The sequence below is a fragment of the Heterocephalus glaber genome, unplaced genomic scaffold (assembly GCF_053883595.1).
Source record: "Heterocephalus glaber isolate CG9 unplaced genomic scaffold, H.glaber_assembly_v1.0 deba00000594, whole genome shotgun sequence".
Classification (NCBI taxonomy): domain Eukaryota; kingdom Metazoa; phylum Chordata; class Mammalia; order Rodentia; family Bathyergidae; genus Heterocephalus; species Heterocephalus glaber.
Genome location: NW_028258151.1, coordinates 2,264,455 through 2,280,517, shown reverse-complemented (window position 1 = coordinate 2,280,517; position 16,063 = coordinate 2,264,455). Strand labels below are relative to the sequence as shown.

General features: G+C 35.0%; 1 protein-coding gene across 4 annotated transcripts in view; it reads left to right on the top strand.

The window, feature by feature from the left end:
* The window catches only part of Col19a1 (collagen type XIX alpha 1 chain), a 349,367-nt gene that overhangs the window by 111,406 nt on the left and 221,898 nt on the right, over nt 1–16,063 (top strand). For all 4 annotated transcript variants that reach the window (XM_087205147.1, XM_087205146.1, XM_087205145.1 and 1 more), the window contains one exon: nt 2,246–2,290. In XM_087205147.1, coding sequence (XP_087061273.1) covers nt 2,246–2,290 — 45 coding nt within the window. The remainder of the gene's footprint in view (nt 1–2,245; nt 2,291–16,063) is intronic.

The window sequence follows — 16,063 nt, the reverse complement described above, 5'->3', positions numbered from 1 at the left end:
CAGATTCAGAAATTCTCCTTGATAAAACTGAATTCCATCAAAGATTCTTGGAAATCTAAGGACCAGTCTTTCCAAAGAGGACCCAAGGAAGCAATTTACCGTTCTAGGCAGGGTTTTATCAGAGGACTTCAGCATCATCCTCTTCTAAAGAAGTCCATGACAGTGCTCAGTGAGGGCCCCAAAAAGTTGACATAGCTACTCCAGAAATGTTTTTACTGCTTATAGCCACCGTCTAAAATGTATAGCAGAACAGTTTTTCCTGTCTTGGACTGGACTTCACTTCCTACTTATCCTTATTTTTAATAGCTCAGATTGCATTAAAATAGTAACTATTACACAGATAGTTATAGATGCCTAATCTCTTCCAAATATGTCTTTCAGAATGACAAAATCATGAAAATAAGAAATTTTCACTGGCGGGGCTTCTGTAAGTCAGTGCCTAGCATCTTTTTCTTTACTATGATGAGCTTCTTTTGTCCCCTTTTGCTGTCCAAGGATGGTATTCCCACTTTGGGAAAGCACAGGATTGCATGTGACCAGCATTCCTGGAAGCACAGGAACTGATGTATTCCAGTTTCCTGGAGCGACAGGGAGTCACTTCAGGTGGAGCCAGCTGTCAGGACACAGCCCAGATAATCCCACCTCGGGGAGAGTGTCACTGATGCAACATTAGATGCCCACCAAAGCCAAGCATAGCATTTCTAGACAAGCTTTACCGATTTTAATTATAAGATGTCAGAAGTTGCTATGAATTTAAGCTTTTCTCTGTAGCTAAAAATATCATTTTAAAAGATATGCACTTATAGTTACAGCTTTAAGAAAAAAATCTTTTATTTGGCCCAGTAAAGATAATGAGGTTGAACTGGCAGCAATGCAGTGGCAAGCTTCTGAATTTCTTCACAGCAGTTCTAGACAAAACCCAGTGGTACAGCATGTGCTGCATCTGTGAGGCGAGTGGCGAGCCAAGGGATGTGCAGATTTATCTGCTGGGAAATGGTTTTGGACTTTCCAGCAGCTGTCTGTGGTGGCTGCATCCTGCTGACATGCGGCTGATGTACTGGTGTCGCCTGGCAGCTTCAATGTCAGCTTGAGTTAACAGATCAAGTTAAAGTATGTGTTCCAGGAAAAGAGGAAAAACGTAGATCATGGTGAACATATCTACAAACTAACCTGTTTTCTCTCCTGGTAAATGAAGTAAAAGTATTGTTGATCATATGTGTGTGTGTGTGTGTGTGTGTGTGTGTGTGAGAGACACTGAAACTTGTATTTGATTATATATATATAAACATATGTAATACATTCACATATTATGCAGAGGTAGTAAAAAGCTGGCATTCCTTTTCATATAATTGATATGGATTTTGTTATACCAGTGTCCTCCATTGAGGCATTGCAGAAAAAGCTTCAGGTATGAAAGCCTCCGTCTGTTGTCCCTGAACCCTGGGACTTCTCCCTAAGCGCTTCCTCTGTCACAGCGCCCCCAGCATGAGGGAACACGTGAGCTATCCTCCACAGGGACTCTGTCACCATGAACGCCAGGCGCTTAGGAGGTGCTCAGTGAATGTTTGTTGAATGTATGAAAGGAACATCAGTACTGTAACTACTATGCCAAATTAAGTGGGAAAATGAGCTTGTCAGACCAGATAGGGCTTATTGAAGAAAACGGACTTATGCCTTTTAGGATAAATATGGCAATTGACAGCCAGGAGCCCTGAGACCACCAGCCCTCTTTCTGTGACTGAGGGGCAGGAGCAAAAGGTAGATGGGGCATGGTGCTGATGTCAGAGCAGGAGCCGGAGCTCCATGGTTCAAACGTGAATTTATTCACCATACAGATCTCGCTGGAATGATAGTGTGGGAGTTTGCTTTCTAAGAAGTCTGGACCTAGTGGAATAAATAATAATAATAACAAGAATGGCTAACAGTCCATGTGGGAACTAGAATGATAACCTCAGTTCTCAAAATAAATCAGTGACAAAGGTACTACTGTCATACTTATTTTATACATGGGGAAATTCAGGCTTATGAAGATTAAATTACCTTGCAAGTAGTGAAGCTACTAGAAAACTGTTCCTTTGGAATTTAGGGATATTTAAAGTTTGTATTACTTAATATTAGCGTTTACAAGGTAGGAGTGATTATTTAAAATTAGTGATCTTTTTATTATTGGGAGCTTTATTACTACAAATATATGTGTCATAAGTATTGTTTCTGTTACTATATGTACCATGTTTTTCTTCTACAGGGAGAGCAAGGTTTTGAAGGCATCCAAGGAAAAATTGGCGAAAAGGTAAATCTCTGTCTTTATACGTGTGCTGTAAAGATAAATTGCACTCTTGAAAATATTTTCAAATAGCATCTTCGATGTAGCATCTTTGTATTTCATGTAAGCAATTCAATACTTTTATAGAAATAACTGGAAGTCTTTGCTTCAGTTAAAATAGACTTAATATTTTGGTGATTGTCACAAATCTTTCTAAACTTACTTAGATGGTGGTTAGACATTTCTAGTTCAATACCTTCCATGGATACATAAAGGATTGAAACACTAAGAATTATATATTTATGTCATGGTGTCCTTGATCCACTGTATCCAAGTCTTTGCACAAATATTCACCTGGTTTATCAACAAAATTCTTTCCTGAAGGAACAAATAGGAACTAGCTGTAATAGGGTGTCACATGAAGGAGATGGTATACTGCAATTAGAATAATTTCAAAGTTTAGTAAAAGGATGGTCTTAAAGGTATGGGTGGGATATAAGAAAACCACAAGGGTTTGCAATGTCCCTGGTCATACCCACACAATAACCAGACCCAGTGGCAGGAAGACCCATCCGGGAGGCTGGGGACAGGAGCCAAGAAAGACAGGAAGCCCAAGGAAGTCAGTCCCAGAGGGTGCCAGTCCCCTACTGCTGGTCAGTCCAAAGCAAGAGCCAGTCAGGTGCGTGCAGAGTTCTGCCCCCCAGGGCCCAGGGCAGGATGGGAAAGATGGGCGGTGGGCCCTAACCACAGGGCCGTCATCTCAAGACACCTGCTCACACAACTAAGTTCTGTGTGGTTAGTCTTGTGTTTTAAGAGAGTATTTTGTTTCATAAATAATTACTGAAGTCATTCAATAGTTTAAATAGAAAACCATTCATTGTTTTATGAATATTTTCATTGTCTAGTATCAAGAATAGAAGTGCTTGGTCCAAAATTTCCCTGCAGATGATCATTTGAATTCTTCTGCATTCCAAAACTCTACTTTTGTTTTAAAATAAAATAGCAACAGTACCATTCCTTGTTTCATAACTGTTGTGTACATCAAATGTCATGTAATTAAAATGCCAGAGGAGGACTGTATCATTGTGAATTAGACAGTATTGCGGGCATTTAGCTTTCTTGGCAGTGATCAGTTATTTGCTTCTTCATTAAGTATTTATAGAGACAATGAGCATCTATTATAATTATAAGGCAAAGCACACATGTTGTAAGCTACATAATAATTACTTTTCCTCACTGAACTGTGAGGAAGAAAAAAATGATAGCCATATGATAACCATGAAATTGAGAATTGCATTAAATTATGACTATTTATAAAATGGGTCTCTCTTTAAAAAAAATTCCTTAAACATTTTTACTTTAGATAACAGTCATTGTGAGGCTATATCTTTAAATAAATACTCTATTTACACATATTTATGGTTTACCAGTGGAATTTTACCTGTAGGAATAAGTGAGACTCAGCAAGGTCATAGACATTCTGTGTAATATGGTCACTAACATGCTAAAATCTTATTTTGTATATATAGTTGGTATTGTTTGAGAATGAATGTGTTTTTACAGGCCATGAAGCATAGCAAAAACAGTTGCTATAGTCTGCTTCAAAGATTTCTTTTCTAGTTCCTCATATCTACTAGCTTGTATTCAAATAGCCAATTTTTGCCATACTTATGGAGAATGATTGAAAGTTTGTCAAAAAGAAAACATCAAACAAAAAATATCAAAAGAGAATCATAATTCCAATGATGGACAGTCAGAGGTAGGATTCATGTAATAACCCTTATGTTAAAAAATGTTCTTTGTGTACAATAAATGTTAATCATATAAGACCACTGAATTGTACAACCAAAAAACAATTAAAATGGTAAATGTTATATATATTTTACCACAACAATTTTTAAAATGAATTTTATAAGTATAAAAGTAGTAATTTAAACATCAGGTTTATGAATCCTTTTTTGAAAGTAACTATAAAATGCAGCCAATTATTGAATGAATATATTCAAAACTTATAAAAACAAAGAATAAAATTACCTAGCATGAAGGTAACTCATACAAATAAGAGAAAAAACCAACAACTCCACTTCAACAAACCTCGACAAAAAATACACTGGTATAAATGGTCTACAGAAATTAAAATACAGATAGGTTTTAAACATGAGATTATGTACCTTATTCCTAATAAAAGAAATGCAAATAAAAACTATAAAAAAAGTTCTTTCATTATTACTTACTGTGTATGCTGAAAAATCCATGTATCCTGACCCATACTACATGTATTTTTCATAGACCCATAAATAAGGTCATGTGGCTGACTGTTTTAGAGGAGAGTTAAACAGGAGTCCATGAAGCACTCATTTTGGTGTGACAACAACATGAGGTTCTTGGATTGCTCACAATGTATTATTTTCTGAACAAAGCCGATCAGTCTAATTTGAATATCAATTCCTTGTGGAAAACTGAGTATATAATTATAAAATGACCTACCTTTCTTCTTAAGTCCCTCCTTATGCCCTCTTCTGTGTTTAAAATTTGATAATTTTGAATGACACTAATTGCCAAATAAAGTACTAAAAAATAATAAAATAACTAAATTCAGGGTTGTCATATCTACCAAGGACATATGGTTGCCAGTCAAAAAATAAAGAATACATCAACTTTGAAAGATAAAATAGTATGCTAAAATAGTATGAGGATTTGTAAGTGATAATTCTATAATCAAGTGGAGACCAAGTAGAGAGATCAGTTGCTTTTTATCATGGCTAGAAAAGTAGCCTTCAGGCCAACTTAACTTACTCTAGACTAAGTTGTTTCTAGAAAGTAGAATATACTGCCCCTAGTCCAAGTGCAGAGGGACTCATTTGAACGTACAGCCACCCCTTGATATCCATGGGAGGTTGGTTAAAGACTTCCATGAAAATACTAAAATCTGCAGATGCCTAAATCCCGTATGTGCATACACATAAATCCCACGTATACTTCACATTATGTCTACATACCCTAGATCAACTTCTTTGGTTATGTTTACATTGTGTGACCAGAGACTCTGTCAAAGATATTTTCAAATTTGAAATGATAGGGTTACTTAATGTATAAAAGTATATAGAAAAATAAAACTTTTCTTTAGAGTGGTAACAGATAAATAATGGTGTATCAAATAATTATTCCAAGGAATGATTTTGCTTTTTTTAAAAAAAAACTAATGTCAGGTACTTCTTAAGTTTTAGCTAAAGTAAAATTGAGAACAGACTAAATAGATAAAATCAGGTCAAAGTTGAAATATATTTTTAGGATTTCACTATTAAAGCTTTCTTGGCAATTATGCCTAATATTCAAAACTAATGTAAGAATGTTAAATACCATTATTACAAATATAGCAGTTTCCCAAAATCACTTTAAAGTGGCTGTCAACATGTCACCTTACTTCCTGTGAATTCTCCCTTGGTTCATCTTGTGGAATTTTACTGAGTAGCGCCTGTTACACAATTGTTTCATTTACCCTGATAACATGCGTAAGACTTCTATAATATTTAGTAAGGACTTTCATTCAGCAGCTGACTTGAAAATGAAGAGAACAGATGGAATAAAATAATAACTATGACTTCAAAAATCAGACCAATTTATTGGTGGCCACTGAATACTGATGTGGGAGTAACCGTGCCAACTTTCAATCATGTGGGGTGCCAGGCAGTTGGGACAGGAATGGAGTCAGTCTGACAGCCAAGCCAGAGGCTTAATGGTGGTCATTACAGATTGTGTGTTGAGTTCTCTCAATTCTATAATGCTAGTGAATAATTAATTTGAAATACGTTTAATCTCTGGGGTTGCATCACTTATTAGTAATTATGGAATCTCAGAAAATAGAATGGAATCTAGAGACACACAGCAGTCAAGAGGAGAATAATGATAAAGGACCATAGTATTTCATGAACATTAAAGTCTTTTAAAGTATTATTTTCAATAATTGCATATTATTCCACTGTATGATGTAATATTTTATTTGACCAGACCCTTGTTGGAAATTTTAGTCTTTCCTGAGTGTGTCCTTGGTGATGTTGGCAGAGTAATTTTGGTGCAGTAATAAAAGTAGAAGCCAGGCTGGAGTTTGTTGAAGAGTAAACTACTGTGTACTTGACAAAGTAAAGAGACTATGCAGAAATCCTCTTCAGAACTGGCTGTGAAGGGAACAGTCACAGTAGGGCAGTAGCTGGAGGGTATGTGGGTTAGAGAAGAAGAAACCCACAGAGTTTACACTGAACTATATAGATTTCAGTCCATTTCTCTTAAATTTTATTTTGAGTCACGATCTCATTAAGTTTCTCAGGCTGAGCTCGAACTTGCAACCTTCTTGCCCGAGTCTCCCATAGTGGGGTCTACACCCGTTTTCTGCTTCTGCCTCAGCCACACCTGTCCTCTTGTGACTCTCTGACTTTGCCAAGCTCTCTTCTGTCTCTGATATGTCCATCGCTGCCTCCACTCCCTCAAATACTTTCTTTTCCCTTGACTCACTTCTATTTATTTATTACATCATAGAAGTCATTTTCTTAGCTGGATGTGGTGACACAATGCTGCAATCCCAGCTACTTAGAAGGCTAATGCAGACAGATTGGAAGTTTGAGGCCAGTTTGTGCAATTTCATAAAACATTGTCTCAAAATAAAAACTAGAAGGGCTGGGGATGTGGTTCAGTGGTCAACCATGCCTGAGTTTAATCTTTCACATCCCCTCAAAAAAAAAGTTTCCTTTATTCTTTAAGCATTTATCACAATTTATAATTATAACCTGGAGTTTTTGTTTAGTTCTTTGATTCTCTCTATAGAGTAGAAGCTCCATGAGAGCAGGGACCTAATTTGTGTATCGTTTTATCTCTAACACCAACACAGTGCCTGACACATAAAAGAATTCAATTCATAACAACGGGAGTAGAATACACAAAGAGGTAATTCTGCTTTTTAGCTTTCTAAAATATTATTTTGATACATTCAGTATGAACTCTGATTTTCTCAAACCCTTGCTATTGAATTTGTGACATATAAGTACATGCATAGTATATTTAGTGTGTATGTATTTACTATATTACATTAATTTCATATGTATGATCCTCAGAATTGTCTTTGAAACAAAACAATATATGAAACATTAATATATTTTATAGTATACTAAAATATGCACAGAATAAATTGATTAACATTTCAATTTTTGGGGGCCGGGGATTTAGCTCAGTGGTTTCGCTGCCTGCTGCGCAAGCGCAAGGACCAGAGTTCAATCCCCGGTACCAAAAAAAAAAAAAAAAAATTTCAATTTTTTTAAATTTATAAATTACATTGCCTTTTGGCAGGTACTATTTAGCTCCTTATTCTATAAAAAATACAATTCTTTTAGTATCATATCTGATAACACCTTTCCAGTTTAGTGGTAGCGAGTGTTGAGTCATCTTCTGACTCCTCTGTTGTAATTTTTAGTTGTGCTTACAGTGGAATTTGAAACTGTAGCTACCTTATGCTTGTTTTGTCAAAGAAATCTATGATTTTATATTATTTAAGGACAAAGAAATATGGAAATTTGGGAGCACATAACAAGGGAGAAGTAGAAAAGACATGGTTCTTATGGATGTAATAATTATGGCAACTTGACATTTGATAGTTTCTTGCAAATCAGTGCTGAGTATAAGAGTGGTGGTGCAGTTTGCTGAATCTTGCTTTTATTTTGACCTTCGCTCCACTGTCCTGTCCCTTAGATCCAGGCCTGGGGCCGTCTCGTATTTCTAGTCTTGGGTTGTGGCTCCTTGTGCCTTTGTGCTGCTGGGCCCTTCCCTCTCTACCTCCACTGCCTTCTTTTCCACTTGCTTTACTTCCTTTCCATCCATGCCTGGCTTCCTCTTCGGGTTACTTTCTTTTGTTTTCACTCTGGCAGCTTCATAAAGGAAAGACAAATTTTAATATAAATATATGCATTCATGAGCAGGTGACTTAAGATCACCTTTAAGGAAAGGATCTATTATGCACTTCCTGCCACCAACCCTGAGCATTTCTGAATGGGACTGAGTTTTAAATTAACATGAGATAAAGGCAACTCTCACAGTTAGTGATAGTTTTTAGTGCGTAAAAAGTAATGTGGTTTTCAAATTCATAATAATAATAATAATTTTTGATTTTAGTAATTCTCTTAATAAATATATTTTATTAATCAAATCTCTTTGTTAGAGCTTACATTTCAGTTGGTAGGGAAATAATTCAATATCACCAACTATTAGTTGACAGATGTATTATTTGCACTTAGAAGCTACTGACATGAGACTCTCACCATGTGTGAAATCAGCTCGCTGTATAGGAATGGCCGGGCAAGTGTGTCCCAGCAGACCTGGACAGAATTCCAGCACTAGGAAACAGAGATGTTGGCCCAGCTGCTGTTCCCAGTGGGTGACATGCAGTGACTGGCTGTGTGAGAAGTTATCCTCTAGGCTTATGATCCTCTGTTGCTTCTCTCATGTAGTCAAGAAATGATCCTGGTTTTTACTTTTCCTTGCTAATCCTCACAATCCCCTGTAAGCCACATAAGTAACTCCCCATCAGGGATCTGCAGTACAGCACGCATGAGGTGTCACACAGAAAACCATTAACGTTTGCTTTGTCTCTTTCACATTTTGTTTATTATTCTGTTTTCTGCTGATAATCAGATCATATGATCAGAAATAAAGGCAAAATTATAAATCATTGGTGCCCAGGACAGACATTTTGTCAAAAGTTATTTTAAGTACCTGCACTTGTCTGGCCCTAGAGAGTGTGGCGATGCAGATGGCCTTAGCTGGCTCTGTGCCCAGGGCTCACTGGTTGTAATCTTGCCTCCCACTTAAGATTTACTTGTGTATACAGATGAATCATGGAGTTGATATCTTGGTTAAACCACAGGGCGGGGGCATGCAGCAACATGCAGTAAACAGGTCAGACCAAGAGTTCTTCCTTAAATGAGTAGGGACTAAGGAGGTCAGCTGAATTCACTTTCATTCTTTATTCAGATTTTGACATGACAATCCACCAGGTTCTGCTTATTAATGCTAAAACACAATTTTTAAAGTAATAACAGACAATTGGCTTAAGTTCTTTAAGCCAAAATCTACTCCCAGTCATTTTGATCAATTTATCCTAGTTCCATGACTGGCAAACTTTTGGAAAATTGAAGACTGTTGCATTCTGCTGAACATTTCCGTGATGATATCTCAGGATGGAGTCAGTTTTGTGCTTCATGGTGGCCTTTGTGATGCAGTGATTCACTGTTATTGTTACTGCCATGTTCCCATTATTCGGCCTTATTTTGAGCAGTGAATAATATAGGCAGTGTGACAAAGTGTAAAGGATTTAGCAGAGCTGAGTCCTAAATGAGCTCCTACTCTGATAAATTGTGGGGGTATTTCCAAGTCTTGCACTGTAAAAGCAGGGAGTGCGACGAGATTAGCTCTGGAATCACAAATTTTTAGAGCTAAAGTAAGCCTCAAAATATATAGGATCTGTACTACTGTTAGATAGTTGTTTTCTTGAATCAAAATGTAAGCATTTGTACTTACCTGTAATCACTTTTAGTTTTGGATTTTTAGCCTGATATTTCCACTTGTCAATTTTTACCTTTGATCTTGGGGTCTATTAGAGTAGTTATCTTTTTCATCTTTTTAATGGTCATGACTTCTATATGCATGAATTCTGATTCCTCAACTAACTACTGTGAATATTGGCTAAGAAAAGACCTGGTGCTTGGCACTGTGGCACAGCATTGGAGCACTCTTTCTAGAACCAAATGGAAATGAAGATAGAATAGTATCCTTATTTAACCACTTTTTCATTACCTCAGTGAAATTTAACTCACATCTATCCAACATATCCTGAGTTAAAAGTTTTACTGAATCAAACAAACTGGAGTCATATCATTTGTATTTTTGTTTTTTGGCATGAAGTCCTTCTTGAGAACCATCTTATTAATCCTTATTCCTTAAGAACAGTTTAAAGCCATTCATTTAATAATTAAATTTGGAATTCTGCCAAGGATCTAGATCAAAAATACTCATCATCTATATATATATTAATATATTATATATTTATATTTTAATAAGGAAACATTATTGTATCTAAACCTTTCCTTCTGTAACACTCTAAGATTTGTGTCAGTGGTTGATCTCCATGAGCCTTAGTTATCTGTCCTTAATCTGTTCTCTCCTATCTGAATGACTGTTTAGTCTCAAGGACAGTGAAGCTAGAATTAATTAAAAGGCCTTCAATTTATTTTCAAAGCTGTTTGCTGTCAGTTGGAACCCAATATGATACCGAATTCCTTCTAAAACAAATTCTGGGTTTTTGAATACATTTATTTGTTAAATCATCCATTTATTTGACCATTTAGTGCGTTATACTGACTGTCCAGCAGTAGGACAAGACATACAAAGGGAAAGAAAATCTCCTTCCATAGAGTGTGTCTGAAGTGTTTGGTTACAGTTTGTAGGGAATGCAGTAGAAAAGAATAAAGGGGAGCACATAACTTCCTGGGAGAGGAAGTAGATTTGGGTAATGATTCCTCAGTGAGTCCCGAAGCATAAGTAAGAGTTCTCAGCAAGGGAGAGGCAAGTCAAATAGTTCACTTGGAAGTACCAAGTAGACAAGCTACAGCGTATTTAGGGAGCCAGATGGAGTATATAGTGTGTCAAAAGGAAAAGTAGTGAGCACAAGAGGAACAAAAAGCACTGTTAAGAAACTGACTGAAGCACAGCTTCAGAGAGAACCCCAAGGGAGCAAATCGCCAGGAAACACTGAGAGGGTCTCACGGAGCATGCAGTTGTAGACAAACCTGGCTCACTCACCCTGGTAAAGGTGCTCCAGACCCCAACACCAGTGTCTGCAGGAACACTGATGTTTCTGGAAGAATTTGCACACTTCGAAGACCATTTGCAGCCTTCAGACAGAGCAGCAGAGAGACTGGAATCCCTTTAAAAGCCTCAAGCTGAAATGAGTAAACTTTACCTAAACTTTTTGCTTGGTATTTTCTGGAAATTTCTGACACTCTCTTTTATTTATTATTATAATTTATAGAAACTGAGCATTTAGTCTAAGAGGAGAAGTTGATTTGGCCTCTAGTTATTCCACGAATTAATTTTTAGGCAACTTAACCCAAATTATCTTCTCTTTGATTAAGGAAGGAAAAGAATATGAAATGTAGCCACTCTTACAAGTTAACAAGATGTAGTATTTGATCATCAAGTAAGAAGTGACTTTCTCATTCTATCTGCTAATAAACAGCCATGGTCATATTTTTTAAAAAATGAAAAAATTCTTACATTTTGTAGTGATCTTAATCTCAGTAATTTACCATCTGAATGCCCAGTATTTTCCCGTGATCTTGCTCCTCAGTTGTCACAGGAATCCTCAGGGACTCCGAGTATGTAACTTCTGTGAACTGGGCAGTATGTGAGTCAACAGCAGGCCTTGCTGTCATTCCCTCTTTGTTCTTGAGAAGAGTAAGAAATAGCAGGTACTGTTGGAGCTGCCACCGGAAGCTTTTGCTGTGTCTCAGTGAAAAGGAGATACAGCAGTTGAGGTGTGTATTTCAACATTGCCTCTGAGAGAGAGGCTATGTGTGTTTTACATTTTACCTTATGCCTATAGTTATTTTAATATTCATGGGGTGCTTAGAAAAATTTGATTCCTTGGTGAAAAAATTCAAAAGATACCAAAACACATACCTGGATATAAACAATAATGAAATCAGGAAATAAACGAAACTACTAAGAAACCTGAAACCAAAGAGTAAATGAAAAATAAAATTCATAGAAATCAATGCATAGGAAAACATACCAATCCCTTAGGGATGTATCAAAAGCTAAATGAGAGTGAAAATATAGAGTATAAAATTTGTTTAAAAAATAAAATACTAAACTAAATTTTATCTTATACAAAGAAAAGCCTCAAAATAAATTAGAAGCAAGTCAGTAAATATGATAGCTAAAATTGATGAAACAGAACACTTACAAATTGTAGGAAGGCGAAATAAATTTAAAAACTGGTTTCATAAATGACCAATAAAATGAATAAGTGAAATTCAACCAAGGAAGCAAGGGAGGAAATGGAAAAAAGACAAGTTAGGAAAAGAAAGAAGATATGACTCAGATAGTAAATGGACTAAAAGATTTCTGAGAAACTACATGAATACTTCTAGAGAGACAAATTTGGTAACATAGAGCAAATGAATTAATTCTTGTAAAAATATAAAGAGTTGACTAAAAATAACTGGAAAATATGACTATATTCATTACTGTGGAAGAAAGTGGAGAGGTGATTTAAGACCTACCAGAATGAACTGGTTTTTCAGCAGAGTGTTATCTAGCCAGTTTTATTTTAACTGGCCTACCCCCCCAAAAAGATGGGCAGTTTCCAAGAAATTTTTATAATTTTAATAACAAAGTTTATAAAACTACAACTAAATTTTATTTATGAATGTAGAAGCAAATATTTTAACTAATATATTAGCAAATATAATTGAAAGATCTGTGAATGTACATAATAAAAATAATTTTGGTAAAATTTGAATAAGAGACATATATATGAACAAAATGAAGGAACATGAAACAAGATCTAGATGTGGATGTCATTTTTTAAATGATAAAACATTGATTCAAAATTAATACATAAATTTAATAGAATTCAAATAGCTACTCTAACGTTTTAAAAATTTTGCTTTAAAATTGGATAAAATTTTGTAGTTTCCAAGGACAAATGAATGTAGTGAAAAGTCTTTGAGAAGGAACAATAAAGTTCCTTTACCAGACATCGTAATTTTCTATAATGTGATCATAATAATATAGTGTATCGTTTAGTATAAAGATTGGTAGAACAAAGTTAAGAATGTAGAATTGATCTCAGAATTTAGATGAATTTAATTTAGTAACTATTCCATTTCCAAACTGGATGGATTACTTTATAGATGTGCTGGCACTACTGACTCTATGTAAAAATATTTTACACAAAATATAAAATTAATTCCAGATGGATGAAAGACTTGTATAAAAATCTAAACAAAGTATATATTTTACATTTGTAAAATCTAAGGACAGGGTATATCTAAATAATATTTGAAACTCAGGGACTATAAAGTAAAAGATAGATGTATTACACATATAAAAGTAAACATTTCAGTGGTAAAGGACCATAACCAAAATTAATTAGAAAATTATAATTGTACATGTATAATTAAGAGGCAGCCAATTAACATTTGTACTTTTCAGAGAGTTTTTAAAAATTGATGAAAAAGACAATTTTTATTGGACAAAATGTATGTATAAGCAGTTCACTGACAAACTCAAAATATTAACAAACATATAAAATCCTCTGACTGCTAATAGTCAGTGATATATAATTTAACTCAATCATGAGACAGGACTTTAAGCCCAGCACCCAGGCACCTGTTACTGGGTGTGATTCAAAAGGCCTTCGCATGCATTGTGGGCGGCATGTGCAGAGCTGCCATCAGTTTTGAAAAGCAATTTGGCAGTATTTATTCAAAAATAAAAATACATAATCTTTTTACCTAGCAATCACTTTCTTTAGAATTTGATGAATATGAGGTGTATCACATTTGTGTGATGTTTATTTTTTAAGTAGTGTAAAGCTTTAATACTATTCCTAACATAAATTCAATTAAACCAAGTTCCAGGAACAGTGTATCTACAGAGTTGGCACACAAATGTCATAACACAATATTAACTGTTAGGTATACAAAAACAAACCATGCAGACTTATTGGTGTGGAATGTGATGGTATTTATCGCAATGTGACTTGTAGTAGCGTAAAACTGGAAACAGACTGAATGTCATTAGCAGAATACATGAATAAATTATGGTATATCTGTATCATAGAGTGTTATGGATCTAGGAGAGAGAATAAATTGGGATCATACTGAGTAATCTAAATTGATCTTTGAAAGATAATGTCTAGGGAGTTATTTCCTCCCTAAAATGCAAACATATATATAATACAAATTTTAGAACAAAAAAGAATCTATATCATGCAACTATCCAGTTATGATCATATGAGTTTAGAGAAAAAAATTGTAAGAATATATATGAGATTGCAAATGTCTGACATCCAGAGAAGGTATAAAAAATAAATTTAAAAATATTAAGACAAAAAGATATAATTTATTGCTATATTTCAAACATGCATACTTTAAGAAATATTTTACAAATTCTTATAAATTTTAAAGTCACAAAATATATGTATAAATATCTTACATATTACAATCAGATTCATACATTATATATTCTCTAGTTCACACATAAATATTTCATGACAAAACATTTTAAAATCTGCACTAACATATGTTCAGGCTTTTATATCAAGTTACATGTGTGTTTTAGGTAATGTTTCATTTTATTCTATTTAAGGCTCTGGGGATCAAACCCAGAGCCTCATGCATGCTAGGTAAGTGCTGTACTACTGACCTAAGCTGTACCCCACCCCTAGGTAATTTTTAATTAAAAAATAAAATAAATGGGACAATGATAGGGAAAGCAGCTATGTAACTGCTACAATAATCCATAGGTGAAATTGAATTGAGATCATGACCTCAATAATTGCAGGGCCATTGTCATCATAACAATGGAAATAGGTTTAAGGTGGGGCAAAACTGTAGTCAGCTAATAAGACCACTACAAGTATAGTCACTTAGGTAATATTGATCCAATGGAAAATCACAAGGTGGGTGTGAGGTGGGACAAAACTATGGTCAACCATTAAGATTACAGCAAGTATAATTGGTTAGGGAATATTGATTAAATGGGGATCAAATGGGAAAGCAAGTCATGTAGCAAGCATTCATGGAAGGAACAAGGATTTTCCGGGAAGGACTGGGCTCTGGAGGTTTTGGTCCCCACCCAAGGTGACTGATGCCTAGTTAGAATATCACTGCTGTTCATCCCTAGGGGAAGTATATGAGTGCAGTAGTTTCTCTTTTTTTCTTGAATCTTGGTATTCAGTGAATGTGCTTCCAGCCACAACTGTCTTCTGTGCTGAGGGCCCAGCCCTGCCTAACTGCCTGACAATATTTTCTAACTTAGATGTTTACAATAGTGCTACCTAGGCCCTAGACATATCCTTATTCTTTTTCTAAATTCAGGGGGAAATAGTTCAGTATTTAATTTTCAAATATACTGTAGGTTTGTCTGCTGAAAGCCTTCTTCACCAGCAAAAGGATATTGAAAATAACATTTTCTGAGTTTTTCTTGAATACCTAATCAGATAATGAATTTTTAGAATGTTTTTTCCACATCTGATGAGATGGTAACATAATTTTCTTTCTTTTCTGTTAGTGTAGTGAATCATGGGGTTTGATTTTCAAATATTAAACCAATGTTGGAATCATAGAATAAAATTCATTTGTTTATTATGTATTGTGGAATTAATTTGCCAAAATATATTTAGAATTTTTGCATCCATGTTTATGAAAAACTTGAGAGATCCTTTTCTTTGAATTTCCTTGTCAGATTTTGGTATTAGAGTTACACTGGGCCCATGAGATGAGTTGACAGTTGTTACCTCTTTTCTGAGAAGTGTGTCCACTATTTGTGTTAGTTTTAGGGTAAGAGTTACTAAAAATTAACCAGAAAAGCCAACAGGATTTCAAGATCTCTATGTGAAAAGATTTTAAATTATGGCTTTAATTATTTTAATTGCCTTGTTTGGAGTCCGTCTGAAAATTTGAAACTTTTGGCTCTAGTAGTTTTATTTATGACCAGAACTATGTAAAATTTACAGAGTTCTCTATTTTT